The 27,174-nt window shown below is 39.1% G+C and overlaps 2 protein-coding genes across 6 annotated transcripts in view; one reads left to right on the top strand and one right to left on the bottom strand.

Moving 5' to 3' along the window:
• Nucleotides 1-3,970, top strand: part of TBCE (tubulin folding cofactor E) — a 30,692-nt gene extending 26,722 nt beyond the window's left edge. The window contains exons 15-17 of one of the 3 annotated variants that reach the window (XM_010562637.1): nucleotides 876-935; nucleotides 2,287-2,378; nucleotides 2,742-3,970. In XM_010562637.1, the coding sequence (XP_010560939.1) occupies nucleotides 876-935; nucleotides 2,287-2,378; nucleotides 2,742-2,819 (230 nt within the window). In that variant the 3' untranslated portion in view covers nucleotides 2,820-3,970. Of the gene's footprint in view, nucleotides 1-875; nucleotides 936-1,132; nucleotides 2,379-2,629 lie in introns of those variants that run through there. The other 2 variants (XM_010562636.1, XM_010562638.1) reach the window with 2 other exon arrangements.
• On the bottom strand, nucleotides 3,836-26,942 carry B3GALNT2 (beta-1,3-N-acetylgalactosaminyltransferase 2). 3 transcript variants are annotated; one of them, XM_010562639.1, is made up of 12 exons: nucleotides 26,847-26,942; nucleotides 22,188-22,335; nucleotides 20,752-20,852; nucleotides 19,456-19,649; nucleotides 17,994-18,089; nucleotides 13,537-13,647; nucleotides 12,776-12,857; nucleotides 11,346-11,529; nucleotides 9,549-9,674; nucleotides 4,949-5,108; nucleotides 4,504-4,560; nucleotides 3,836-4,119 (listed from the first exon to the last, which is right to left on the bottom strand). In XM_010562639.1, the coding sequence occupies exons 1-12, from the start codon at nucleotides 26,890-26,892 to the stop codon at nucleotides 3,985-3,987; spliced, it is 1,440 nt and encodes a 479-aa protein (XP_010560941.1). In that variant the 5' UTR covers nucleotides 26,893-26,942; the 3' UTR covers nucleotides 3,836-3,984. The 3 variants fall into 3 exon arrangements, with proteins under 3 accessions (XP_010560941.1, XP_010560942.1, XP_010560943.1); XM_010562640.1 differs by having other exon boundaries at nucleotides 12,776-12,854; XM_010562641.1 differs by lacking the exon at nucleotides 9,549-9,674 and having other exon boundaries at nucleotides 3,964-4,119.
• Nucleotides 26,943-27,174: the final 232 nt, after the last annotated feature.

Below are 27,174 nucleotides of genomic sequence, written 5' to 3'. Positions count from 1 at the left end.
TGGAGAATAGCGGTGATCAATACTCCATTCTGACAGTGTGAATGGCTTCTCTACAGAAGACATTTGAGATTTTAACCTTGATAGCTGTGCTGTTTTCTGATAATTTTTTTTTTTTATAGCTTCTTAATTTTAAGGCAGTCAAGAAAAATAGCGGTAGCTTTGGTATTGGGGCTGTCTGCACATTTAAACTAGGTTACATCCCAGACTTACAAATTCACTTAGCTTTGTTTCCCAGTTGATGGAAGAACTGAACCTTTTTTTTACTCCATGGGCAAAATAGAGTAAAATAGAGTATTTTAAGGCATTACATTCTATTGCATTTAGGTGGAAGACTAAATAGAACAAGGAAGGTAGTTGGCTAGACATAATAGAAACCTTTTTTAAGGATCAGTCTTTTAATCTCTGTAAAAGAATTAGGCTAATAACTTCCTTAAAATGTGTTTGTACAGTGCTTTTGAGATAGTGAGGGTCAAAAACCTGCTTTAAACTCAGTAAGCAGTTTCCATTTTACTGCAGGTTATTATTTTAAAAAGCTAACTAGAAATAAAGCATTTTCAGGTAAATACTCCTTTTGACCAAAAAAACATGTTAAGTATTAGGGAGTCACTTTTAAAATATTTTCCCTAATTTACCAAAGATGAATAAAAACTTGATAACTTTCATAAAATTACTTCTAATTTTTCAGAGAATGACTAAATGCTACCTTTTATCTGTTCAGATACAGGCTACATCCTTTTTTTTTTTTTTTTTTTTTTAGAAGATCAGGCTGAGCTAGGGGAAACAATTTGTAATAAAAACAGACTAGAAAGACTCTGTGCTCCTGACAGAACAGGGCTTAACGTTCACTCACTAATGCCTCACTGTTCTTCTTTAAGCTTTGACGATTAAGTGTCCTGAGAAACCCGAACAGAAGCCAGTAGAGAAAAAGCTACCAGGTAAGAAATCTTGGCTTGTGTTTAAGCAGTTGATTTGTAGCTTCTTTTCAAATAACTGTATTAAAGAATGGCAGCTGCCTCTGGCTTTGTCAGCTCCTGAAGATTCTCCCCTGAAGGCTCTGTCATGTAAAGAAATGACAAAAGTAGAAATTGTTGGAAAAAGTAATTATTTTTCTGACCTTCATGCTTACTTTCAGTCCAGCTTGAAGCTGATGCTTGTCTTATGACCTCTGCTGCTGGTTTCATGATCAATGTGTCTGAGGCAATCAAAGGCTAATTAACTGGTATGAAATCTAGTGGAGTGCTAACCAAGTAACAAGAATATGAAGTTTTAAGAGCCAACTACCTAGTCCACAGTTCTAGATACTGAGGTCTGGTATCTAATACATTAAGTTAGAAATCTAATTCTGACCTGTATCAAATTTGTCTTTTGAAGTTTTAGTGCCTGTAGGGAGACTAGAATGAATAGACTTTGTTCTAAATCAAACTGATGTTTTGGAAAGATGTAGCAGAATGGAGTCTGAGAGAAAAGACTTACTCAAGCTTTATTCTAAAATAATAATCACATTTATTATCACAAGTCGCATAAAATCAGATAGATACAGCTTTTACAAAAATGTTTGATAGAAAAATATTTGTCTAAGTACAATGTGTGGTATTACAGGAATAACTCACTATTGCTGTGCCTTTAGATAAAGCTTCAAAAGAAGTGAAAGTTCAACCAAAATATTGAGTATATCTATTGCAAACACAGTTATCACCTCTGGAACAAACTACATTTACTCATTCAAGATCCATTACAAAAAATATCCCTTCGTGTAACTGACTTCATAATATAAACCACTCTACAACACTGCTGGCAGTTTGTTTGGAACTAACTAACATAACATCATTTCTAAGAATGGCACTAGTTCCACAGTGACATTCATTTAGTTGTGCCAGGAGAGCCAATTCCTGCTCATGAAGACTTCAAGGAACAGTTGCCAGATGCAAGCAGTCAGAACCTGACTGGTATGTGTCCCAAAGGTCACTTAGTTTAGCATGTAGTAAATACAAACTCAAAAAAAGTAAATTATGAAGCCGTAACACTTTAATTTGGTATATTGGGATCAAAGCGCTTAAAACCATGGTAGCATATCCTGTCCTATCCACCAGAGATTAAACCATTTTCAATTTGATATTAGCAGTTACGGTTTCAGGTACCAAAGACATTATTGCAGTGTTAGAACTGAAGCAGCAATACAGCCTTTCACTGTTGCTATGAGCAAGTATAGTTTAAACACTAGTACTTTGCTACAGCTCAGTGGTAGCAGCATTTTTCTAGTAACTTTTCTTTCTTCCCCCTTGACAGAGTCTATGACTATTCAGCGGGTCAAAGGATTGCTGTATCGCCTACTTAAAATTCCTGGTTCAGAACTGAAACTGTCCTACGAAAGTTCTAAAGTGAGTTAAAAATGGGTAATTCAACAATAAAATACTGCATGCTGCTAGAGGTCAGTAGCATGTTCTAAACTACTACCTAATCAAATTGATTTCACTAAAGGAGGACGGTCTTCATGCTGTAATTTAGGGCCTAACTTCATTCCTGTAATATGACAGATCCTCCCTGACTGCAAGTGCCTGATCTGTAGTTAAGTTTACGTGAACAGATTTCAGTTTAAGTCTGATCAGGGTTTTTTCCTTTCTTATTCTAGCTGGAAGGAAAAGAAGTTGAACTAGACAATGACTTAAAGCCTTTGCAGTTTTACTCAATAGAAAATGGAGACTGTGTGTTAGTACGGTGGTAAGAAGGGACTCTCTTGACAGACCGAAGGAAAAGCCAGCACCGGAACTGCAGAAGAGTTACAAGACTGCCTGCAGACAGTATGGACAGCCTGTGCCTGAGCTCACGTATGGGAGAATGTGAATTTCATACGTGGCACCAGAGAGCTATACAATAATACTTTCAAGCTCCTAAACCTAATCGTCAGTCTCCATGAAAGCATTTGCTTTTGGCTGAAGTGTCTTACTTGAGAGATACCAAATAGTGCTTAAATGCTTCATTTAAATAAAACTCAAGGTAACCCTTTTGCTAAGATTTTATACTACCTTCCTACTACAGCAGTGAGAATTTGTTTTACTGATCTGAGTACATGATTTAATTGTGATCTCTTTGCTTATAAGAGGACAAAATTAGTGCTGAACTGAAAGATGCTACTTGCTCTTTCTGGTTTTGCCTACTTCCACTGACCTTAAAGCAAACAAAAGTGAAACAGCAGTAATTGTAGAAGTATCTACACAGCCTTAGAACTAAGGTCAAAATCTGAAAGACCTTTATTCTACCCTACAGCATTAACATACCACAGTATAAATAAGTTCTCAGCATACTGCAAGGCATTGCTAGTTATTTTACATTCTTTCTCAGTCTTATTTTACTTTCACTTGTGTACTCTCAGATTCATATCTAATAACACATTGAGCTATCAGAAATCCCTCTTCATCAGGCCAAGTTTGCAGTACTTCAAGATTTGGTATAAGCAAACTTTGATACTGTTTTTTTTATCTAAAATGACAATGGTATAAACAAATTAAACATAAATCCTAACCCCTAGCTGTCCCAGCCCCTGCACAGATGAGGGCAACCCCTCAGACAGCACAGAACCTGCTGCAGCAAAACTTACCAGATGCCCTGGTGCGGAGCACAGCTCTCCACTGGATCCTGGTACAGCTCTATACTGAGTTAAGTCAGTAGTACTTCAATTTACAAAAGACAGGCTAGTTGGCATTCTTATGTGCATTTATTAATTACAAGTAGGTCTTTGACTTAATATAAAAAGGAAATTTTTTATCTTAAACATTTTGGTTTTTGTCAGATCAACATCTATACTATAGAAAATGAATAGTATCAGTCCACTTGTAATTATCAAAAGGGATGTGCAAATATTGTTATACTTTAGTTGAAACCCACCATTAAAAGATACCTTAAGATTCCTTATTGTTCCAAGAATGAATCCAAATGTACATGTTTCCATGATCATTATACACTACCCTGTTTTCCAAGGCAAGTCCATCATCTTTCCTCACATCTACAAGGATCTCCACACAGTTCCTTTAACCTCCAGAGCTCTCTCAGTTCCTGTGGAGAATACTGGGGGGAAGACAGCATGCCACTCTCGCATGTCTTCTCACACAACCAGAGACTATCCTGTTAGAGAGAAAACCACTTCAATAGTTTTTCTCACAAAGAATTTAGTCTTCAACAATCTTTACTTCCACAAATCAGGTTTTCCTTGTTTCTAGCAACAAACTTTGCACACAGAGGTCACCAAGTAGAGGTATATGTCCCGCTCTGATCTGTTAGACCTATTCAGAGAACTTGGGGGGGTGGGGATGGGGGCTGCTGAGAGGGGGGTGTGTTTTCTTGTAACTACATCTTCACAAGTTTTTTCTGGATTTTAATCCAATGCCTGTTTCCTTTTTTTTTTTTTTTTTAAGAAAAAACATTTCTCCTATTTTACGCTACTTGGAGCAACAGGCATGTTCTCTTTCTGACAGAGAAAGAGAAATCAGAGAATTCCTTCAGACTTACTTGATAGCGCTTGGGTCCTACAGCTGCCATCCAGATGCCCATACTCACATCTTCACCCTGAGACAACACATTAAATTAAAAACCACAGATATTAGCACCAGGAAAGCATGAAGCATGACTTCGTGAACTAGAATAAGTGGCATCATGTACCAGCAGTAAAAAATGGTAACCACAAAAAGCTACATCTGACTGTTTTAGAGGTATTAAATTAATTCTCCCAGCTTTCCTGTGATAATACATTGTTCTTAAGAGAGTACAAAAACCAAGATTACCGCTCCAGAGGTTCTCAGTCCAATACAGTTGTGCTTTGACCTAAGCGTAGTGACCAAAAGCACTGCAAAAGCCAGCACTAACACTTGAGCAATGTTCTTTCCAACTCATCCAGTACACATACTGCTCCCCGAGACCAGCTTAAGACAGAAAAACTGAACCAACGCTTTACTACCTGGTACGTCTTTAATCTTCCAGAGTTGCTTGCCAGCCACTGAACAATGTCTTTGGAGATGACGTAGCCAGATCCACAAGCAAAGGCTGGATATGCAGGACTTGGGTACTCCAGCTCTTGCCATTTCCCAGTTCGATCAACTGCCCAATTTAGTCTGAAACTGAAGACCATGTTAGACATAAGATCTTTATACAAAGCCCTCTGTGAAACTTAAGAACACTGCTAACAACTGAAGTAACACTGATAGTAAACAGTATTACGAGGAAGAAGTAGAAGGTGATCATAATTATAGTTCCTAGCCTTATTTCTCTAGGGCACACATCTAATGGAACACAACAGCTGAAAAGCTTAATTATTGTTTGGTCTCAAATCTCAGGTAATAAGAGAAAGTTTTCAGAACAGAAACAAACGCAACATTGACAGTCAGGTCTTCAGCATGTCTGCACCCACTTGCTGGGTTTTGATCCAGGTAAGCGCAAGCATCCTCACCTATGTTCTGTAACAGCACATCTGTGTCTAACCCCCTTTGATTAATCAACACGACACAAAGTCGGTGCCTCCGGCAGGCACGCTGTTACAGCAATATTGCACAAACCATTTTCCTGATAAAACCAGTGGCTGCTTAAAAACCAGGAAGCAAGGCAAAGTACTGTTTTTTTTTTTTTATATATACCTTCTCTAAGCTGTTTTCCAACTGAAACTCAACAAAGTGGATGTTCAACAAAGGCTGCCATCACTGAATTACAAAAAACCTTCCTGGCAGTCATCTTCTCTGAGGAAGATTGTACTCATACTACTAGAGGCCTGCAGAAGGCCAGCAGTGCTCTCTGTCTGCACAGTCTCTCCACACTGACTCCCATCCCCAGGCGGGGTGGCACAGTTAGCTTTAACACCCTGCCGCACCATACAGACCCTGTTAAGCTGCTGCGTCAGGCAGTGAGAACCACCCTGTTCAGGAGCAGGCTGGTATTGCACTCCCCTTACCTTACAGGTACTTCAGGCACTCACAGCTAAGTGGCATAACTACATCAGTGCAGCAGGTTCTCCCCCTTTTTGCGAACAAGGTTCAAGCATTGCTGAATTCAGCCATGAGCACAAGCAGGTAAAAGATTTAGTGAGCTACTAAGAATTATCACCTCAGACAACAGCCCCGTAAGGGAGGAATTACAGTTGAGTGGCAGATCTGTTACCAGACTTTACACATTCACAGCTGAAGCTGACATGTTAAAGCACCAACTAGATAAAAGTCGTATCTGATACCTGAATTCACTTCAGACTCAGTATCTTCCACTCTAGCAAGTCCCAGCAGGAAGGGTGCAAGCCCCTCCAGACTGAGGGGCACCTGCTTTGTTAATCATTTTATAATTCAGCAGTGATTTCAGCATTGTTCACTACACCTCACACTTGCTTTACCTGAAGACTGTGACTATTAGCGAATTTACACTTGAAGATGTCACCCCTACATAAAGGTCGCTAAAGACATACAGAAAAGGTGATGTTTTGTCCAACTCTTCTCTCCCAGCACAACTTGTCAGTTCCTTTTGTCAGTAACCGAATAAAATTACTCAATACCTTAACACACCATTTCCACAGCAAGACTTGGCAAAATTAATTTTTCAGTCTGCAGAAGAAAGCATTATTGATCCTCCTAAGTTCATTCAATGGCTATTCTAAGGCAAGCTGTCGTGGTTTAACCCCAGCCAGCAACTAAGCACCACGCAGCCGCTTACTCACTCCCCCCCACTCAGTGGGATGGGGGAGAAAATGGGGAAAAGTAGTAAAACTCGTGGGTTGAGATAAGAACGGTTTAATAGAACAGAAAAGAAGAAACTAATAATGATAACACTAATAAAGTGACAGCAGTAATAATAAAAGGATTGGAATGTACAAAGGATGCGCAGGGCAATTGCTCACCACCCACCGATCGACGCCCCATTAGTCCCCGAGTGGCGATCCCCCTTCCCCCACTCCCTCCAGTTTATATACTGGGCATGACATCACACGGTATGGAATACCCCGTTGGCCAGTTTGGGTCAGCTGTCCTGGCTGTGTCCTGTGCCAACTTCTTGTGCCCCTCCAGCTTTCTCACTGGCTGGGCATGAGAAACTGAAAAATCCTTGACTTTAGACTAAACACTACTTAGCAACAACTGAAAGCATCAGTGTAATCAACATTCTTCACATACTGAACTCAAAACATAGCACTGTACCAGCTACTAGGAAGACAATTAACTCTATCCCAGCTGAAACCAGGACACAAGCCTAGAAATACATTACTAGAACATGAAGCATGTTACACTCAACAGCGTATCTTACATCCCAGGAAAAGGGGAGGTTCATATTACAAATGAAACATATTTTCACAGAAAACTTCAAGTATCTGAAATTTCTTTTTGGCCTAATTAAGGTCAAGAAAAGGTGCCATTCTGAACTGTCGCTGCTTTCCGTAGCATGGTAGATGAGGCAACTTCAGTGCTTTTCGTTTACAGCATTCATATTAGATTCAGTCTCCCTCAGAAACAGCTTGGTACATTCTACCCCATCATAAATTTGGTCATTTACAGACATGATCAGTGATCTGTCAAAGACGGCTCTCTCAAGCCTGAGGGTGACTAGTCTTTTGACTGCACTTTTAAAAGAACAGAATAGCAGTAACTTAAGTATATTCTCTCCAAGATGAGCCAAAGTTCTAAAGCAGGATACTTGGACCATTTGGTTTTCCAGCCTGTAGTCCTAAAATGCTCTAGATTAGCTACATAAGCTTTTTAAATGGTGATTTAAAATTAATGAACAAAACCACTGCACAATATGAAGTGGCATCAGGAAAGGGCTATTAACCAACAGCACGTGTAAGTACTGCTCAATCCAAAGCATTCCCTTCCCAGTTTCCTTGAGATCTCATCCTTGGTTTCTGCCAGAGCAAGCTGATAATTTCAGAATTCACAATGATAAGTTTCTCTAAGAATACAGGAATTAATTATTAACAGATTATAAGGAACACCAGACAACAAACAAGAAACTTGTCTGAACTAGAGATAGCTTAATAAGGTCTAGGTGAAGAATGCAAACTTTTGAGTTCTCAGACACATGCTCAGAGGAACAGAAGGAAGGGGGACCATCAATAAAGTCACCTCAAAGGCCAGATATATTAACCTTCTGCTCAGGAAGTTAAGGTCTCCACACACCAGAATCAGCTCTCAGAGAAGCCCAACAGCATTTTGTTTGCACTTTCACCAATGCTCAAGTCTAAATATACAAGATGTCATGGAGTTGAAAGGTAGGAGAGCTTGGAAGAATCCCCCCAAACCACTCAGAAGACTCCTGTACACTCAGGCGTTACCCACCAAACTGAACACATAACCAGAACACTCTGGCCAAGGAGCAGGCCCATGGCAGGCAGCAACACAAAAGTAGGGACACCCACCATTGCAGAGGTGGGGACACCAGGGAGAAGGAGGGCAATCTCTTTGGTATCATATCCTCAGCTGTTACAGCCAAGAACATGCTCCAGAAGAGCTTTCCCTACATCAGCTGGAACAGCAGCCCAGGCAGCTTACACCTAGTACTATCTTTCCTTTTGCAAGTTGGTTTCCATCTTGTCACCAAGTTCCCGACCTATACATGGCTAGAATGAACCTATCTTACCTTCGCTATTAGCCTTGCCTGGTGGTAAAGGTAGTCCCAAGAAAATTTAACAGGCATCAGGCAATCAGGGGTTTTGTACAGGCTAGAGAACACATGCCCACCACTCAGATCTTTGAGATCATCACAAGATAGCCAGCTATGGCACACACTTCAACACACACACACACAGACAGACACTTCCACATACCTTATTAAATCACCCTACGAGTAATCAAGTCAGTACCAGATTTGTGAAGCAAGACACCTTTAGCAGCAAAGGCCAGCTTTTCTTCAAGTAAGAAAGGCAACAGGAAGACACATTGTACCATTGTGCTATACTGAATTTTATAGCAGCGTAGCATTTCTGCTATATTGGATGTTATACCAGCATAGCAATGCATTCCATGGATGGAAGGGAAGAGATGGGCTATTTTGATCCTCCTAGTTATTCACAAGTGTAATAATACAGGCTGGGGAACTTCACTTGAATTCATGAATCAGCTCTACCATTTCAGACAGCAGCAAAATGGGTAGCAATCCCTGTCATTCACAGCCTTCAAAATAAAGTACAGGCTATAAAGGCAATTTTGTTTCTCCTGTTTACCCCATTTCCTCAAGCCCACACAAAAAAATCACAGTGGCTTCAAAAAAAGTAATGTTTACAATTCTAGTATGTACTTGCCTTTTAACTTTACTGTACCGCTGGAATACTTTTATTTACTTAAGTATCACGACAAAGACATACAACACATTTTAAAACTAGGTAAAATATTCAGCAAGTTCAACTCATTGTAAAGGCACACTCTGGAAAGCTATTGTAAAGGATTGATTTCTGTATTCTGAGATTCAAAGTTCTACACATACAAAAGTCCTGCTTTTTATAACTAGCTTCCACAGGCAGAAAAAGGGAACTCACATGAAAACAGACTTAAAGCAGTAAACCGTTCACTAAAGACAAGTTAAAAAAAACAACTCACTTTCCCCACCAAATGTTTGGCCTGTCCAATTTTTTCTGCATTATCCTGTCAAAAACAGCCTCCAAATCAATGTAACAGTCATCATCTGTCTTCAGCAACAAATCAAAACTCGTTGATTCAACTGTCCTGTAGCCAAAAAGAAAAGCGATGAGATGCTGAGCTGCAGCCCTCAAACTACAGTTACACAACAGAACACTCCACAGGGGTTTTTTGGGGAAGCAGAGGGGGAGGGAAGAGGGAAGAAATGGCTTTCCTACCCTTGACTTTTAAACATTTTCCCTATTGACAAAGGCTGACTGCTTGTCCTATAGAAAGGAGATGGAGCTGCATCCTATGATGATCTTACAACATGGATTTGTGTATGAGCTGAAGAAAACAAACTTGAAGTTTTGTTCTCCAGGACAGATGGTGGATTTACTAATGAATCAGTCTTAAACAGTATTGACCTCAGAAGGGTATGAATCCCTGCTGATGATGGCAGCACAGCTGTTAAAAGCCAGTGGCTACATGTCAGTAGCCTACTCTTCAGGATGAGACAGTCAGTTCAAGGGCAATACAACTGTAGAAGGTTGGAAGAAACATCTGTGGAAACAACTTAGTACTTACTCTTTCTCAGTAAAGCACCCTTCAAATATGAAAAAAGTAATCTTTAACTGTCTGAAATAGTTGAATATCTGTCACTTGTAAAACAACCCAAGAAGCTTAAGAGGCTAGGGATTATTCCTGGGTTGATTAACAAACATTGATTTTAAAGGTAATTTCTCTTAACAAGAAAGTCATTTTCCTTAAGCCTTTTATTACTAAATTTTGAAAAAATTGCTAACCTGTAAGAAATTATCACAAAGATCTAAGTGTTGACATTTAAACTCCCTTTTTAGAACTGAAAGCATGGTTCGGTTTTTCAGTTACATTCATAACCATGAAATTTGTTAAATAAGAGCGTTATCTTGCAAGCAACTAAAACTGTGAGCTATATTTCTTACTCCACAGCAACATCAATTAATTGAAACAGTTGTCTCAGAGTAACGGAAAGAATTGCAAGTTAGAGGTAATAACGTATTAGATTCACCACGGACAATGTAATACACTATGAAAATTCTTCCTCCCAACCTTCCGTCCCCGCTGTACACAAGCTTCCTATCCTTCCCCTACTCCTGTAGAGTACAGCATGCAGTCTTTGGCTCCTCAGTAGAAGAGAGATACGGACATTCTGGGTGGAGAGTCCAGCAAAGGGCCACCACGGATTAAGGGCCTGGAGCATCTCTCCTATGAGGAAAGGCTGAGAGAGCTGGGACTGTTGAGCCTGGAGAAGAGAGGGCTCGGGGGAGCTCATCAATGTATATAAATACCTGAAGGGAGGGTGTAAAGAGATGGAGCCAGGCTCTTTTCAGTGGTGCCCAGTGACAGGACAAGAGTCAATGGCTACAAACTGAAACACTTAGGTATACAAGCTGGCCAAAAACCATCCTTTAAAAGACTAAAGCTTCTAGTTTTCAGTCCAAAACAAATTAAAAGAAATGACAAGGAGATGTGAAAATTCTCACACCTGGACTCTTAGAGCAGAAGCCTGTCTTGCCAGCTTATGCTTATTTGAGGCACCAAGGGTCAGCATTCAAGAAATATAGATCCTGTTATTTTACTCACTACATGCCCCCAAAATTGAGAGAGAAAAATATAACTTAATGAAGTAAATCATATAAGGTATGTATTTCATGGCACCTGTCAGATAATGTAACATGCTGGATCATCTTGCACTACAAACAGCAACATTCCTAAGAGAAAATACTTTAAACATACCATCGGTAGAAGTTCAGCAGTTTGGCTGGAACATTTCTGTAAGTGTCAATAACATCTACAAAAACAATATCGTCATAGGTACCACTTTCTTCCTTCAATAAAGCATCTTCTTTTTCAAGATTTTTTATGTGACTTGTAAACCTTTCTGGGCGAGTATGGAGGCTTTTTAATAGAGCATCACCTTCTGAAAGAAACAGCACCCATCATTAAACAAAGATGCATACCTACATACTATTTCACGTTTCTCTTGGATCATACACAACATACTCACAAAATGAATCTGAAGAAGTGTTCAACTCAATGGGGTTATGAAAATCCTACAATTAATTTTAAAATTTCTATGAAATGTTAAAAGTTGCAGAACAGTAAAGTAGTATATTTTTGCATAAGGTCTGATACAGAAAGTAAAAATGTGTTCTTTTCCTTTTCAGTAATAAAAGGATTCAAGTTTTTAAGAGCTGTCTGGGACTTCACTATTCCTCTTACTGGTAGAGGAAAAAGGCTACTGTTACATCAGTTACTCCTAAGCCTATATATCTAGCAAAAAAAAATAAACACCCAAACAAAAAAACCCTGCTATGCTAAGTATAACCAAATTGGCATTGCTTTGATGTAGCACATCACATAGTTGACTGCAGGTAAAAGTTAAAAAAATATTGCAAGAATACTGAACTTCTTTGTAAGGAGATAGTTTGTGGTACTGAAGAACTTTTTGACAAACAGGATGGAACGGCTTTAGCACAGCTCAGTTCAGGTTCCCACACAGATGACAAGACAACAGGACTGCCCAATAACATCTGCCAGGCCTAGCTACAAAAACACAGGAACAACACTCTGAAAGTCACTTCTTATGTTGGCTGTGATGGACGGATAAGAATACATCAACTTCAGTGCTATGTGGCCAAAATCTTAGACATTGGAACGGGCTCCTACAGAGTCTCCGAACATTCTGCTGAAATAGGTGTAAAACAGCAACAACAGGGGTGGAAAAGCAGGCTCTGTTAGGTAGTCACTATTTGTCAGTTAATATTAAACATCATGACATAGTACTTCTAACAGTAGCAGGACTGGAAAAAAATGTGAAAATTATCAGGGAAGAGTTTCATTGCACAATATTTTTTAACTTGGGTTTGGTAACAAAAAACAAGGACTGAGAAGAGAGTCTAGATAAAAATGGCATTTCTGTTAATAAAAAGACATAGGGATGCAAGTCAATTGGAGTGGCCGACAAAGGGCAAGCAAAGAAACCACATCAGGACATTGACACATTAGGCATAAAAAAAAACAGGAAGAAATTAATTGTTTCTACTAAAAGAAAACTTAAGGTGATCAAGTTCATAGAGATAGCACAAATTTTAGCTCAGAAATGTAATTTAAAAGTTCCTGTTTTATCATAACATCAAATGTGATGCTACGTTTTGTAGACTTACCTTGAATAGTGTAGATAAAACCACCTGCTATTCCCTCCACACCTTCCGTGAGTTCATGTGGCAGTGAGCCTTCCCCTGCCTGCTAGAGACAAATTAACACAAAGAGATAAATCAGTTCACCTCTCATTACTGATATGTTTTTCCCTACGATTTTAAGATGTGAAGTTTTCTGGCAACTGAGAATGAAATTAATTTAAAGCTCTTCTGGTTTAGGTACCTGCATAATGAAAGACTAAGATCTTTAACTGTAAAGTTCTGTGGCATTTTTTGAAGTTTCACCTAAAACTAGCAGTACCACTGAAACTTTCAGAAAAGTCGTTTCGAAGTTGAGAGCAAAATATAAAGTTATTCTGGCTAAATTACAACAGCACAGCATGTTTAAGCAAGCAATGTTTTGACAGGAAAAGAGGTACACCGCCAAAAAGCAAAAAAAAACAGGCTTAATCCCGTCAATTGGGATTTTAGCACGGGATTTTTGACCCACATTTTGCCATCTCTGATATACTGATACTGCTTCACACCTGAGAAAGACAACAGGTGAACTTTAATCCCTTCAAAATAAAAGAAAATGCCACTTACTAGCATCATTTTTTGCATGCCCCTGTCCTTTTTCCAGGCAAAGCAAACTTTCCCTCTGAGACAACAGGAGAAGCCCAACTGAATTAACGATTTACAGAGAAACACAGGAAAGCAAAATGCTAAATACCCAAGACTTATAGAAAAAATAGAAACATGGTAGAAGGGAAGGTGAGGTGACTCACTGTAATGACTCTGAAAACACCCCCTCCATCATTCACCATCACGTTATGAAGGTTTCTTGAAACAAGGCCCTGAAGATCCTGGCTTTCCCACACAATGGTACCTTCAAAACTCTGGTAAGAGAGCAAAACACTGTTATGCAGGTATTAAAAGACTTCAAAGGATGAAAATCAAACAATTTGGGGTTTCTTTTATTTTAAAATAGTCAACTTCACACAACATATAGCTTGAACGCACAACACTTGTTCTACTTACACTTCAATAAAAGTAAGTTACACATAGAAGAGATACATCTGCGAAACTCAGAAACTCAGTAATCATGCTTTTAAGACTCATCATGAATCTTCATATTAGGAACATTGAACTTTTAACGGAAGTCTACTGTAAAAGTCTTTGGCTTTCTAACATCATTAAGATGGCATTTAAAGGTGACCTGAAGTGAATTTTTAAAAATCAACTATAAAATCCTGCATTACAAAGAGAATACATTAAAACAGACTTGGAAATAAGTACTTTTTAGTTATCTGCCAAAACCAGAGATCAGAGACTTAACCCTGACATCAGCAAAACTCAAAGGAAAATGCAGCCACCTTTATCCTGGCAAAGCTGTCACAAGCTACTGTAGGAGAGTCACAGAACTCTGACCTCACATCTTGCCTGGTAGGGAAAGGAGGAGAAAGACAAGTGAGTATCTTCAAAACTTTCTGGGTTTAACTGTCAGTTTAAGTTATGTCACTCCAGTGTGTGTGTGGGGGGGGGGGGAAATTCTTGCATTTAAAGGCATTTCATCTCAACTTGAAACTAATCCACCTAACAGTCCAACTATTACCCATTTTATGCAAGACCCCTGAGAACTTGCAAAGGGACAAGCGGTATGTTGTACAGAAAACAGTACTGATAGTATTATATTCTTTAATCTTTTTAAAGCAATTTCACCCTTATGACAAGGTAGTACAGAGTAGTCGTACGGTTGTTATACTCCTGACTGCTAGACGAGCACATTCTGTTTTGTTTCTCCCAATTTCATAGGAAAAACACTAGTAGCTAGTGTGGACCTTGGAACAGAGAAACAACTTGTTTCAACTCTTTGTAGATGCATCTCTGTTGCTGTAGAAAGTCTGTGTACTTGTACTAACCTCTCAGCTATTCCCCATTTTAGCTTCCTTGTACTCCAGAAACCTTCTGCAGAAACTCTCCAGTTACTGACACACGATTAAGTGTAGCTTAGAGTTCAGCTCAATTCTTTGCTTTCCTCTAGAAGCAAGTCTTAACATCTGCAGCAGTCTCAGTATTTAATGACAGCTGCGTATTTCAGAAGTCTCCTACCTATTATTTACAATGCCACCTTTATAAGCTAGTAATGGAGCTAGTCAGTGTTTATTCAAGCTCGACTTGCATGCTCAATACCTTCCCCTTCTTTGTTTAATTACCTGTCAGTTATCAAAACAAATATACCACTATAAATATACCACTACTAAGACTTTTTTTAGTGGCAGGACCCCTGAACACCCTGCACAATAAAACCCACATGCTGAAGTTCCCTATTTGCAGTGGCTGTCATCTCCCATTCCAATGTTTTCTGCTGTAGGGACCGGGCTCTAATCCCACTTCTGTGCCTTGTTTACAGACACAACCTATGGTAAGTTCTTTAGTGAGCCTGAGAATCCTTTCACTCCTCAGCAACCAGAAACATTAAAATTCTCACCACTGACTATTATTGATACTGACTCCAAACATGTACCAAGAGTCTTAATCAGTTATTACCAGTGAACCACAGCGCAAGGTGTCCTCAAGCTGCGAACTATCATTATTTTCCAGGTTGAGAGACTTGTAAGCAAATTTTCTAATGACTTTAGCCTTCAGCTATTCTTACTGTAAGGCGCTTATTGAAAACTGAGGCCTGAAAATGCTTAAAGCAAAACATTACTGGCACACCTGAGACTACATCATCTGGTTTTCCCCATTTAAATTCCAGCCTTGTTGCTGCCAGAGCGCAGTGACATTTACAGTGAATACCGAACAGGTGTACTGACATAATGCAGCCCTGCCGAACTCCTTTCCTAATGTTTAACAGTGCCGTGCTTTTTGTTTTTCCAACCACTCCCCATTAGTAATACAGAGTATGCATAGTACGGAATCCCATTTTCATGCAAGCGGCCCGTGGCTTTTTGACAAGATAAGTGCATTGCTAAGACTTGGCTGTAAGGACCCCTGTGTGAGTTTTAGTTATCTGCTAGTGGTTCTGTTCTTCTGCGCTTTCAGTTGTTCCAAAGCTGAATGATTGATTCTGTCTTTGACAATCTGGCCTGCCAGATGCTTATTCTAATGCTGCATTTCCCTCCCTTTCCCCAAGACAAGCAGGAAGAGCAGCACTTCAGCTGGAAGATGAATGAAACTCTTCAGCAGTCTCTACAATCCATTACTTCTTGAAGGTGGAAAGGCAGAGAATAGATACTGTCTCAGAAACCATCTTGTGACAATTAAACAGTTCACTAAATTTACTGCTCTCAAACAAGTAGATAGGAACACGTGGGTGTTCTGTCTCCTCTGAATCATCTTGTATGGTTCAGCATCCTAAGTATCACAGGAGACTACATGCTGTGCATAAACCCTATTAATCTACATTAGAAACATCATGTTATCCTGTAAGCATTCAGCACATGACACGTATCAGATTAAGGAAGCCCGCACAAAGAAATATATGAATACTAATATCCCCTTTCTAAATGAAATACTTCCCATCTGCCTCTCAGGAAAAACACAATCATTTATAACAAAATTACAACTGCCTAGAAATTTAGCATCGCGAAACAAAGTCTTACAGGGAAAAGGCTTGCAAGTTACACTACCAAATTACTGGGTAACCAATACTCTTTTTAAAAAGAGTAAAAAAAACCTGAATCATTTTGATCTCAAATTAGATTGTCAAAACACATGTACAGAATACTGCAAGAGGTCTGCTCACCCAAAAGGTCTCCTGCCAGCCTAACAAACTTGCATAATATTCAGTAAAAACTATTTAAGAGGATAAACCAATTAAGAGGATAAACCAATTAATCAGCTACAGATTCCTCTTAAAAAGAGCAGGTTTCCAAATGCATTCATTCTTATAGAGACAGGGGAATAAATCAGAGATTAAACTGGCCCCAAATGTCCTCTCATCCCCCTTCAGTCTTCTCTTGCTCCATTCTTTCGTAAAACACTTAATTTCTTGCATAACAAAACCACCCAGACCCAAAGACAACTTACAGAAATAGGAGCAAGGGTCCAGTTATATAGGAGAATATTTAAATGAAGGGAAACAGCCTAAAATGGCAGCTGACATATCTAGTGAGAGATCACTGGTCCACCAGGAACAATTCCTCGTATGTGGGAGGGTCTGCTGAACTAGAATTCTCATTCTGAGTCAACTTGTATTCACTAAACTTTCATTGTAACAATATCAGGTTTTTTCCTACCTATATTCTGTTCCTTCTGTGTTTAATCACCTTCCTTCCTAAAAAGCCACAAGTAGGTTCTATATCCCTATACCAAAACACTACTCTTGGACTGCACCCCCAATCCCAAAGAGGATTAAAAAAACCCCCAAAACTTTAGATTCTGCCTCATTAGCTTAGCTAATGGTATCTCAGGACAAGCAAGAACGCTAACACTCATTACTGTCCAAAAAGCAGTCTTCTTCCAAATTTCTGATTTCTGAGGGGCACCCATTTAAAAAAAAAAAAAAAAAAAAAACAAAAAAAAAAACACCAAAAAAACAACAAACACTTCTGCCATAGGATGTTGACAGGTTTTAAAAACCCAAATGTCAGTCTTCTGTGCATCCATTTAGTATGTTACAGATAGACCCTACTAAAGATCTTCTTGAAGGTCTAATTCTTGGATCCTTGCATGGTTCAATGAATGAAAAATTCCTCACTAGTGCCGCCAGAAGAAATAACCAAAATCTCAGTAGCCTGCAGTAAGAGCTTCTCGATTACAACTATTCCACTAATACCATTATTGCAAACATAACAGTATCTTGCTGTTATATCCAAGATGTCAGAAGCAGAAATCTCTCTTCGAGCTGTTCCCTAGAAATCTGTGCCATCCTCCCCTCCCTATCTTGTATACTAATGTCTGAAAAAGCAGGAGGGAGAAATAACCGTCCCGTTCTCTGGTAAACTCTCCCACAGAATTGAAGCAGGTACAATTTTCACTCAGAAACTGAAAAGGTTTCTGAAATTGCTATTTGTCAATGTAGGTTTTTTTAATCAATTTGTATTTTTTAGGCTTTGCTTTATAACTACCAGTGATAATGAGATGGTGAAAAAGAAATTCTGGATTTCAGCATATACCCTCAACTAACATTCTAGCAGCTTTCACTTGCCTTTTTCTGTCTCAAGCAAAGGCCAGTTTTATCAGTCAGTCTCTCCAGCTGACTCAAAAGAACTGCAGGCAGTTCTGATACTGCACATACCTCTGGCAAAATGAACTGCTCTACTGGCTTGTACCATAATCTGTTCACTTGCACTCCACAGCTTGGTGGACTAAAGCGAGCACTGAAGAGAGCTTCCTGTGAACAACAGAAAAGAAAAACAAACAAACAAAAACCCACACATTAAAAGTGCTGTGAGATTATGCAATTCTTCATCATCTCAATTAGTTACAAAGGAAAGAGGCTTATTCATTGTATAAAACTTAGTGAAAGTTTTATTCTCACAACAGCCTCAGACTCTACAGAATTTGAGTGTTGGATTGACACAGTGGAAGCAAGCAACAATGGAACAAGAGTGCAAGTTCAACTAGAATCCAACCCACAGAGCACATCATCTGGAAGACTTGGACTCATCTCCCAGTTTACAGACTTTCTATCTTCTGTTTAAATAGCTGACTACTATTAATTGCAACAGAGGATGCTGAACCCTAAAACTTAATTGCTACTATATTACACAGGCCACCAAATGGCTCTTAGATAATAACAAATGACATAAAGATGCAGCATTGCCAGAGTCCCAATCTTCAGAAAACAGTCTCCAAGCACTCCTATGATACTAATTTTTCTCCTTCACTGGAAGTAAAAAGCTAATGCAGATCAAGTTACTAGGCTGTCAATGTTTAGAACTCTAGCATTTAGCAAACATAAATCTGATTACAGTATACTTTTTCTTTTTTTTGCTATTATAAACGCAACTCATTGGAAGTTCATCATAAAAGGCATACTTCAGTATATTTTCTGGACTTAATGTGAATTATTAGCTTAAATTTAAAATTCTTTCTACTCTAGCATAGCCAGAGTCTTGAAATTGGCCTATCAAGTTATTGGTAGAGATAAATGCAATATACCAAATGCAACAATCATGCTCAATGACTTTTTTTCCTCCAGGTTAGCACTAAGCTATTCTATCAAACCCATAACAGCTTGGGAGTGGGGGAAATTATCACTGAAGTTAGATTATTACCTGTAAATAATACCAGTTTCTAGAAATCTCAAAATGTCTTGCCAGAAGGCAGACAATAAAAAGTTACAGCTGTCCTGCATCTCTCTGCTTGAAGGCATCAAATGTGTCTTTCTGCACATGTTTTAAATATATTCTACAGTTTATTTTTTATTCATTGATACCCATCAATACTTTAGAACCTCAAATGCAATCAAAATTGTGTCTTGGAATTAGATATAAGCACTCTTTCAAAAGGACATTTAAATTAACTCACAGCATTTTTTGAATTTCATCTTTTCCTCATCCGGGATATGTGTGCATGTGTATATATTTCTGTGAAATAAGAATTTACAATGCAACAGAAGAAAAATAATTCATATGCTTGTCAGCTAAGTACTTCTAAATCATCAACACAGCATGTTGCTTTCTGTAAGAACTTAATCCACAATAAACAGACAATGTGCTTTAGTCCACTTTCAAAAGATAACTACAATACTCTACCTCATGTTCTGCCTGGTACAGTTTCACAGTGATGTTTCTCTGGAATCCCACCCCATCAGCCTCATAAAATACTCCGAGACTGGTAATGACAATGGGGTAAAGTACACGAAAGTTCACACTGACAATTCTGTCTTCAGATAGCACAGAAGGTACGTCCTCAGGGAGACTGAATGCTTCAATTTCCTGATTCAAAACTGTATGAAAAAGAAAGGACAGAGGTAATGTGAGAAGACTTCATAGTTCTTGAACTGGATACACACAGAGCACACTAGATACACGCAAAACATTCTGATGAATTAGCATGGCTCGCAAGTGCACAAGGATAATCAAACGCTGCAGGAGAAGAAAATACAACTGGCTGCAGACTGCAGCAAGGAGGAATTCAGAGTGATGCAGCAATCTGCAGGCTACCAGCAATTGCAAATCAATGCCTACATATCCACAGGAAAAAAGACTAGAAACACAATAAATCCACAGAGTGAAGACAAAAATGCTATTTGACTGCATGAATATCTGTATATTAGCATATTAAAATAATTATTCATGTATCAAAATGGCATACACCTCCACTTAATTGGATGCCTGCTTTTTGGCATTATTGCCTCCCTAAGCCCTGAGGTACCATTTATTCTTGGGAGACTGGTTAAGCAGTGGATGTTGCCATTCAAAGAGAAAGTAACAGAAGCTTCATTTTATGGTGAATCATGGCTTAAGTGTCAAGCAGTCCTTAGTTAACTTGCAATTAAAGAGCAAAAATTAAATAGGAAAAAAGGTGACAGAAGAACTTACAATTTTAGTTAGGAATTTTTGTATGGCAGCATTTCATTTTTTCCCCCGTGGTACATTTCTTAATTGCTCTCCCTCTACAGCAGAATCTGAAAAACCTATCAGCCAGGCTTGCTTAGAATTCACTTTGCCACCAGAGAAGTCTATCTGACACTCAAGACTCTGGCACCTTGCTACTTTCTTCACATATGACACTAGACCTGATCATTCCAGCTCTCTCCAACTTCATTTTACACAGGTATTGAGTAAAAATGTACATTATATGGGAGAGACTGTCCCCTGACGCAAGGAAAATGCAAATCCATTAGAAGTCAATGGCCTCCCCTTACATCCCCAAAGATCTCTCCCCTTCATGCCTGCACATGGTACTTACAGGAAGATCATGCAACTATTAAGACAGCACCCTTATTTTCAGGACTGGCTGACTCAGTTAAGCACCCCAAACTACTCTCAGAAAAGATGACTAGTTCTAGTTCAGCTCACGGTATTTTTAAAAGTTAACTTCTATACCTGGGTTACTGATGTTCAGAAGTTTGCAGGAGTATGGGTCTTCTCTGTCCTCCACTGGCACAGCACAACCATGCGCACCTATTATAAACTTCACAAGGACACTAAAATAATTTGGTTTTATTAACACCAGTTCTCTCCCCTCCTCCCTCCATCTACAACAAACGTATTTCATCACAACAGCCTGTCTTTCACAGGATTGAGATTTTGAACCCCTGAAAAATCAGTAGTTAGAGTCTGTATGTAGAGCAACCACGTGAATCCCCTCATAGGGGCTCAATTCCAAACCTCCATTAGTGTTTTACATTTCATAATGAGGACGCATGAAGATTGGCAACTAGGAATGTGATTCAAGACAGCCAGCACACTAAACAGAAAAAGACCTAAGGCAACACTGAAGGATCCTGAAGACCTGCCTTTCCCTGCCTGGCTTTGTTACTTAATTCAAGATTGTTTAAATATTCTGCATTCAAAAGGCAATCAAAAAAATAATAAGAAAAGAGACGCATAGCATCAAAGGAGGAACAAGGACCCCAGACTACTCGTTACAATGAAATGTCTCAGTTTTGCTTTGTAGCAAAACAACAGGTTGCTCTTTCCAGTCCCAATCATGGTTGTGCCACAATCAGGAGACAAGAAGCAGTATGAAGAGCAAGAGGGTCCACTTTAGCCTAGTCTTTCACCTAGCAGCTAAATATCCTCCTGGAACTCCATATGAAAGGTCACATTTTTAGATGACTGAAGTAGCTATGCTTCACTCCAAACTGCAAGCTGACAACAAATCTGTGAACTCAGTGGCTCAGTGCAAGGCAGGTACCAAGATGTGAGGCCTATCAAGATGACAGCGTTTCCATGAATGAACTGCAGCAGAAGTTTCTCAGCAAGAACAGAGCTGTCTGTAGACTGTCAGGTCTATGCAAGCAATGAGGAAGGGTTCTGCTGGTCACTCACACTGCAGCAGTCTCATGCACCTGGTTCAGTGGGAAATAAACCTGAACTTTACAGCTGAGGCTGTTGTGAGGGTTTTTTGTGTTTCTCTCACCAAATGTGACCCTGCCTGCTTTCAAGTATCCTGGATTACTAAGCATTTCAAGTTGCATACCATACAAAGTGTACATTGCAACACAAAAAAGGGAAAGTCTTATACATCACTAATGAACAGTGGCAACTAACTGCAAAAACAAACAGCAGCAAATAGTCAAACAATTACATTTTATTCCTTGTATAAAAAACAGTTACAGCTCAGAAAAAGAAGTATTCTTATAGATTACTAAAGAGATTGAAAAAAATTATCAGAGTACAAGATGCTCACAAATAAAGCAAAAAAAGGAAATACTTCCCAAAAGAAAGGATTAAATCAAGAAATTTAAGCATTATAGTCTTCCCCCCACCCCCCCCCCCCCGCCCAAAGCCCCAAATTACAAAACACTAGAGATTACCGTTGGCTCAGTGCAGGATGTTGTTTCAGGTGCTTGAACCAAGTGTTCCTTATAACACTGCGCAGTTCATGATTGTGTCGAGCTGACAAAACACCTACAATAATATCATAATGTTTCAGCTTCCACTGAGGAAAGAATGCCAGTGGACCTAGAAATATAAAGCGACAAAGATTTATTATATACACATATTACCATCAGCCTGAGTTGCAAGCAACAATTAAAATGCATCTCAAAAGCAAGAGTACTGGGAACCTGAAACACTAAAATCAATAAGCAGAATTACTATTGCATTCTTGGTTCAGAATTGGGGAAACATTTTCAACATGCCAAAACCTTCACTAGCAGTCTAGGAAAACTTTACTGCAATGATCTAAGCAAGTCACTGCAGGTAAAAAACTGTGACTCACAAGGCAGGCAAAAACATAAGCCTTAGTTTTGACTGACAGCATCTTCCATTCTTTAAATATTTGCCTGCCTGTCTTATGATCAAACTGCCCCCTGAGAACATGCTCTTGCTGGGCTTCTCTTTCCTATCGGCCATCAGAAACCTTGTGGGCAAGACACAAGGTCCTACTGTTCCCGCCGCAAAACTCTTGAGACAGTCTAGGCCTTCTGCTTGTTCATTGATACCTCCTCCAGCATGATTTATCCTAAAGCCTGGGCCTTGTCATCACTGGTACCAGGCCTTCACTATTAAATTCACCAGTATTCTACCTAGGAAAAAAAAAAAAAATTTCAACAAGGCCTGTCAGATTCAGAAATATGCCCATTTCCCCCCTTCTTTTTAAAATTGCTGGGCTACCTTTCTGCCTCATCATTTCAATCTAGTATGTCAAGGCCTATCATTTCCAACCTTTTGAAGTGTAACACCACTTTGCCTTCACACAGGGCATTACATCCCTACACAGGGGAATGCTCTGGCTTTATTCATAGCTGGATGTCACTGCCAATACTTGTAATCCATGATTTAGCTTGTGCTGTTTTAATTTAGAGATCATGAAAGCCAGACTTGATTTCAGGTAAGATTATGACCAGGTATTAGACCTGAGAAGCTCTGACTTAGAGCCTGCAAACAGTCAGGCAAGTAGCTAAAGTGAATTTGCTTAACTTAATTTATCAAACATTCTAGAGTTAAGAGAGATTTATATTTAGCTTTAGTAAAGGATTGCTTTCTACTCATCTCATTTTTTTTCCCATTAGGCTGCAGATAAAAAAAAAAAATGTAAATGCGAGGGTCCTCTAAACTACTGCATACAGCATAGATAAGATTTTTTTTAAATCTAATTTTAAAAAGACAAAAATATCACCAAGTCTGTATTGTATACTCCCACTAGAAAAGAGCTGAATTATAATCCAGATTCTACCTCCTGTACCAGCCTCCCCTTTTTCCACTTTGAAACTGAGAAGATAGATAGGTCTTGTTACAACTGCCCACCAACCTAGGGCCTCACAGCACCTGCCACAAGAACTGCCATGCCAAATCACACCAGACACCCACCTAGCCTTACATTCCACTTCAGTGCGCAGCATGCAGTGGAGAGGCCTTGGCCTTGCTCTGCTCTCTGCTGAATCAACATCAAGCTATTTCAGATTTTTTTTTTTTTTTTTTTGCTTTAGGGGCTATTGATAATGGCTTGCACCCAACTCCCTAGTCCCAAAGCCAAATAAAACAGTGCTCTGCAACTGATTCTCAGAACAGTAGAAGAGCAGGGAAAGTAGAGTGATGTTTCCACAGGCAAACCTTTCCCAGTCTATTTCCCACTAAATATTTTATATCTAAACACACAAACACTGATTTACTGGGAAAAAAAAAGGTTAAGTCCCACAGTTATTTAAATGAATCTGTACTGACAACAGCTACAAGCTTATCAATAACTTAAGCTGAACATTAACCTATTAAGAGAAGTTTACATCAACTTATTCTCACAACGACTTAAAAACCCAAACAGCAAGCCACTAGTTCCACTCCTTGGTTTTTCGCTGAAGTCAACTGTTACATCTCTTATAACAACCACACACTGAATTGGAAAAAAGGTTCAGGAATGTGATTTGTTTGCTGACAGAGCAACAAACTTACTACCCTATATAACATCTGAAGAAACCTGAAAAGTCAAACACATTGCTCAATCCAAATACAATTTTAGTTTTCCTTTATGCTGGTAAATACCAACTATCCAGAGGCTCTGTGTGTCTTTGGAGGTCATTACGTAGCCAAGATCCGTCAGGTCTTGACAACAGCAGAGGTACATCAGGCAGCCACACGTTTGTAAGACTACAACATTATAGCAAATTCCTCTGTAGTCTCATAATTCCTTCTCACGTATCCCTTTTCTTTCCCTGTTCTTCTTCCATCCTTTCATTACTCTTTAAACAGCCTCTGCAGCCTTAACCACAAGCCTTCCAACGTAAATCTCATAGGAGGACTAATGTGTTTGTAGACTGCACATGAGGTATTGTTTACACAGATTTGGTTTTTAAGATATCACTTTTAATTAGAAGCAGAACCATTTCATTAAATCAAAATTAAAGAAAAATAAAACTAAGAGCAGAAGTCTATGGGGTGACTTGACTCAGAATAGCGTAAATTGGCTTAAATCAATTAAAAAAATAAAAATAAGCTACTCAAATCAAATATATAAACTTTTAATTAGCTTATATTTTAAAATGAGTGAAGCTTTTCCTTATGAACCGTTCATGTGGGAACAAAGTTAATGTAACAGATGCTTCAGAATTAATAGCCTACTGCTTTTAGAACAGACAGCTCTTTCTTGTTTTAGGCCATCTTCAGGCTTAGTAAGGAAGCATTACAGTGGTCTATATTGAGAAGATTGTCTTCTCTGTCCCAAGGGTTACACCATTTTACTTTTAAAACCACTGAAAATGGGGGGGGGGGGAAGCTTACTTTCACAAAAACCTAATGAATAAGCTCTCTGCTTGTTAGTAAAGGTTTCTACTTCATATGGAAAAGTAGGAGTAACAGTTGCTAAACTTTCAGGAAAAGAGATTCATATGTCTCTCTCTCTCTCTCTGAACTAGCACTATTAAAAAAAATGGGACATAAAGTGAGAGGCACAGGGGAAGAAAAGACTAAAGCTATTATTCATTTATAAGGATAATTCAGATACGTGCATATATATGCTCTGATACAGCATAATTTAAAAGAAAACATTGCTGACCTCCAAGTCAATAGTAACAATTTATACAAGCAATCAAAAACTTGCCACTGGGGACCAAACTTATTTATCTCATGTTCTACTTTTGTGCATTCTTAGGCCAAAATTTTAAGTGTTGGTAAAAGGCTAAAAAATACATACTACATCACTCTTACCTCGAACTGGTTGTGCAAGATAATTAAGCCTTTAAATTTTCCAATTACGAAAACAAACAAAAACCCCAAATCTGTACATTTTGTGGGTTGGGGGTGAGGGGGGAGAAAAAAAGCTACATATCACATTCCATGATAAACCCTAAAAGTGCTGCTAACCGAAGGGATGCGGAAGGAGAGGAAGCCTTTCCAATTCAAAGGTCACACTATCACTGATTGCTTTGCTTTTAAATTCTTACTGTCTTAAAGCTGCATCTCAGTTGCATCACATAGCCCTAGACTTCTCAGTGGAACATAAGTAGCCAAATGTGCAATGCCTGCCCTACACTCTTTTAGCGCCAGCAACAAAATTGCTTTCACTTGGCTGTTTTGCTTGAGGCTGTTAACCCACAGCAAAAGCTACAAAAAACATGAAAGGAAGCAGCCCTCTCTCAGCTGCTGAGATCCATTTAATTCTATACAGCAACTGTAAGGAGTACTTCTGTCAGCTCTAAGACTACTTAAATCCGGTCTGCCAGAGTCTTGTTTCACATGGTTAGTAACAAGCTCCTACTGAAGTTTTCTTGGGCTGTGATATTTGTAAGGACAGGCTACCACACAATTGTCTGATGTCTGACCATACATGTATTTCTATTAGTACAGTTTTTCACCTCAGTATGAGCTGTGGTAAGCTTTCACAGGATTCTTGGTCACTAGTTTTCATGAAACTTGGTGAAAACAATGGTCTTTGGGACCTCCACCTGTCTGTCAAGCTTAACTGAGAACTACCAACAGATCAAAGTTAGGAATAACTGCAGGGAAAGGTAAACAAGTCCATATAGAGAACACAAAGCTGTGCCCTTAGAAGACAAGGCTAAAGATGCAGAAGTGTGTCTCCTGCTAAGTTGGCCATGGAAAGAGGTCACTGCTGACAGGCAGTCTGCTGGCCTAGTCAGATTTTAACCACATCAGCAGCAGTCAACAGCTCTTGAAGTTTTTCAAAATCCCAAACTACAGAGATTAACATGCATCTCTTCCTCCTGTGAGGCTGATTCTCAAGTAAAACGTCAAGTTAAGCTGTTAATTATATTTACTGTCATTATAAGGAGATGAAAAGATTGAGAGATCATTTAGCTTGATTTTGTCAACAAACAAGGTAAATATGATCTTGCTGCACATATCTCTACTGATGAGTCCCCTACCAACTACTAAATTTGGCAGTCGTTTTCAGTCAAGTTTGACACAGTGTGCAGTCCCCAAAGTGATTAAGTTCCCATGTTTCATGGAACTGGACTGGACAGAGAAAAGACTCGTTGTTAGTGCCTGCACTGAGAAACGCAGCAGCATAGGGTTACCTGCATTATCAGGCACCAGAGAAACTCCACTGGAGACTGCTAGCATGAGCAAGCTCCACAGAAGGCTGGGCTTTCTATCTTCTGCTACCCATGCAGCTACTTTTTCTCAGAAAAAAAAATAATCAGTGAATGGAACTAAGTAGGCCAGGCAGAAGTTATTTAGAATATTCTCAACTAATCTACTTGATAAGATAAGACTAAAAAGGAACAACACCCCTCCAAAAAAAACAAACCCCACACTTTCCAGGTTGTTATCTCTGCCTATTCTTGCGACTGCAACCACATTCCTGTTTTTTAATGCCTTTTTCTTCTGTACCGCTTTGTGAAA

This window comes from Haliaeetus leucocephalus, unplaced genomic scaffold (genome assembly GCF_000737465.1).
Source record: "Haliaeetus leucocephalus isolate CR32 unplaced genomic scaffold, Haliaeetus_leucocephalus-4.0 Scaffold162, whole genome shotgun sequence".
Classification (NCBI taxonomy): domain Eukaryota; kingdom Metazoa; phylum Chordata; class Aves; order Accipitriformes; family Accipitridae; genus Haliaeetus; species Haliaeetus leucocephalus.
Note: the sequence above shows the minus strand (reverse complement) of the source record. Positions and strands in the feature narration are given on the sequence as shown.